Source organism: Malaclemys terrapin, chromosome 1 (assembly GCF_027887155.1).
Source record: "Malaclemys terrapin pileata isolate rMalTer1 chromosome 1, rMalTer1.hap1, whole genome shotgun sequence".
Lineage (NCBI taxonomy): Eukaryota > Metazoa > Chordata > Testudines > Emydidae > Malaclemys > Malaclemys terrapin.
Genome location: NC_071505.1, coordinates 353,663,160 through 353,665,481, shown reverse-complemented (window position 1 = coordinate 353,665,481; position 2,322 = coordinate 353,663,160). Strand labels below are relative to the sequence as shown.

General features: G+C 46.2%; 1 protein-coding gene across 1 annotated transcript; it reads right to left on the bottom strand.

Annotated features, from left to right (window-relative positions):
* Positions 1–1,054: 1,054 nt before the first annotated feature.
* On the bottom strand, positions 1,055–2,002 carry LOC128833791 (olfactory receptor 52R1-like). The gene has a single exon (XM_054021934.1). It carries the CDS (start codon positions 2,000–2,002, stop codon positions 1,055–1,057), a length of 948 nt encoding a protein of 315 aa, XP_053877909.1.
* Between the last annotated feature and the right edge of the window lie 320 nt (positions 2,003–2,322).

Sequence of the window (2,322 nt, the reverse complement as noted above, 5' to 3'; positions counted from 1 at the left end):
AAATGACCCCAACTATACCTACAATATGATGGGGGCTAATTTAGCTACAACTAATCAGGAAAGAGATCTTGGAGTCATCGTGGATAGTTCTCTGAAGACGCCCACGCAGTGTGCAGTGGCAGTCAAAAAAGCAAACAGGATGTTAGGAATAATTAAAGAAGGGATAGAGAATAAGACGGAGACTATCTTATTGCCCTTATATAAATCCATGGTTTGCCCACATCTTGAATACTGTGGGCTTCTCATCTAAAAAAAAAAGATATACTGGCATTAGAAAATGTTCCGAGAATTATAGATAAGAGGTATATAAAATCATGAGTGCTGTGGAGAAACTGAATAAGGAAAAGTGATTTACTTGTTCCCATAATATAAGAACTAGGGGCCACCAAATGAAATTAATGGGCAGCAGGTTTAAAACAAATAAAAGGAAGTTCTTCACGCAGTGCATAGTCAACTTGTGGAACTCCTTACCTGAGGAGGTTGTGAAGGCTAGGACTATAAGAGTGTTTAAAAGAGAATTAGATAAATTCCTGGAGGTTAAGTCCATTAATGGCTGTTAGCCAGGATGGGTAAGGAATGGTGTCCCTAGCCTCTGGTTGTACGAGGGTGGAGATGGATGGCAGGAGAGAGATCACTTGATCATTACCTGTTAGGTTCACTTCCTCTGGGACATCTGGCATTGGCCACTGTCAGTAGATAGGATACTGGGCTGGATGGACCTTTGGTCTGACCCAGTATGGTGGTTCTCATGTTCTTAAGTGAGCAGAACATTGGGCGAATAGGTGGGGCAGGGGGCAGAGCCTTGAGGGAATAGTAGGAGAGGGTGCAGGAGCCTCAGGGGTCCAGTTACAAAAAAATTAAAAGGTGGAAACCCTATGTGTTAATGATCTGTACCCAGACTGATTCCAAAGATGACAATGCACAGTAAGATCAGGAAAGGGTTTGATGTCTCTCTGACTGCCCAGTAAGTGATTCAAGGAAGAGTGCACGGAACCATGTCACCAGATAGCTCTTCACAGACTTGGTCCTAGAGTCAGAGGATCAGGATAAAACTTTAGGTACCTTTATGAGTAAAGAGCCGGAGCAGCCTGCCCCGGATCTGTTTGGTCCTCACTCCATAGATGATGGGGTTTAGCGTGGGGGGCATCAAGTAGTACACATTGGCAATGAGAACATGGAAATGCAGGGGCACATTCTGGTGAAACCGGTAAGTGAGAGAGAAGAACAGACCTGGGATGTAAAAGACTAAGATGGCGCAAAGGTGGGAGATGCACGTCCCAAAAGTCTTGAGACGGGCATCCTTTGCGGGGAGGCAGAAGATGGCCCTGAGGATCTGGATATAGGACACAACAATAAAAATGACATCCAGACCCATCACACAGAATAGCACAAAGAGGCCATAGTAACTACTGACACGGGTGTCGGCACAAGCCAGCTTCAGCACAGCCATGTGGGCGCAGTATGGCTGGGGGATCGCATTGGTCCTGCAATATGGCCATTGCCTTACCAGGAAGGGGAAGGGCAATGCAAGCAAACCGCTGCGCAGCACTACAGCCAGGCCTATCTTAGCCACCACGGGGTTTGTCAGGATGGTGGAATGTCTCAGGGGATCCCAGATGGCCACATAGCAATCCAAAGCCATGGCCACAAAGATCCCTGACTCAATCACTGAGAAGGAGTGAAAGACATACAGCTGAGTGAGACAAGCACTGAAATTGATCTCCCTAGAATTGAACCAGAAGATTGCCAGCATTTTAGGCAGCATGGATGTAGACACAACCAGGTCAGTGATGGCCAGCATGCAGAGTAAATAGTACATGGACCCATGGAGGCTCAGCTCCATCTTCACGATGAACAGGATGGTGAAGTTCCCCAGGATGGCTATTGTATACATGGTGCAGAAGGGGATGGAGATCCAGACGTGGGCTGCCTCCAGGCCAGGAATGCCCATCAGGATGAAGGTGGATGGGTTGGTGAAGTCGGTTTTGTTGTAATCTGACATGGAGTAGAGTAGAAAGCAGAACGGTGTCTCCTACACGTACCGTACGTTTCACTGAATGCCTGTATGTTCCCACAATCAAGGATGATGGTCACAGTACAAATGCCTGGATGGAGAGACAATGTTAATATGAGACACTGCGTGCACTACAAATGCCTGGATGGAGAGACAATGTTAATATGAGACACTGCGTGCACTACTGGAGGCTGTTCTCATGGGCGAAGAAATTTAGTTGCTCTTCACACACAGAAAAATGACATTTTCATTGTTCAGAGAAATGAATTCCATATTTTATGCTGCTCCATGTGTCAATAATGTGTTGT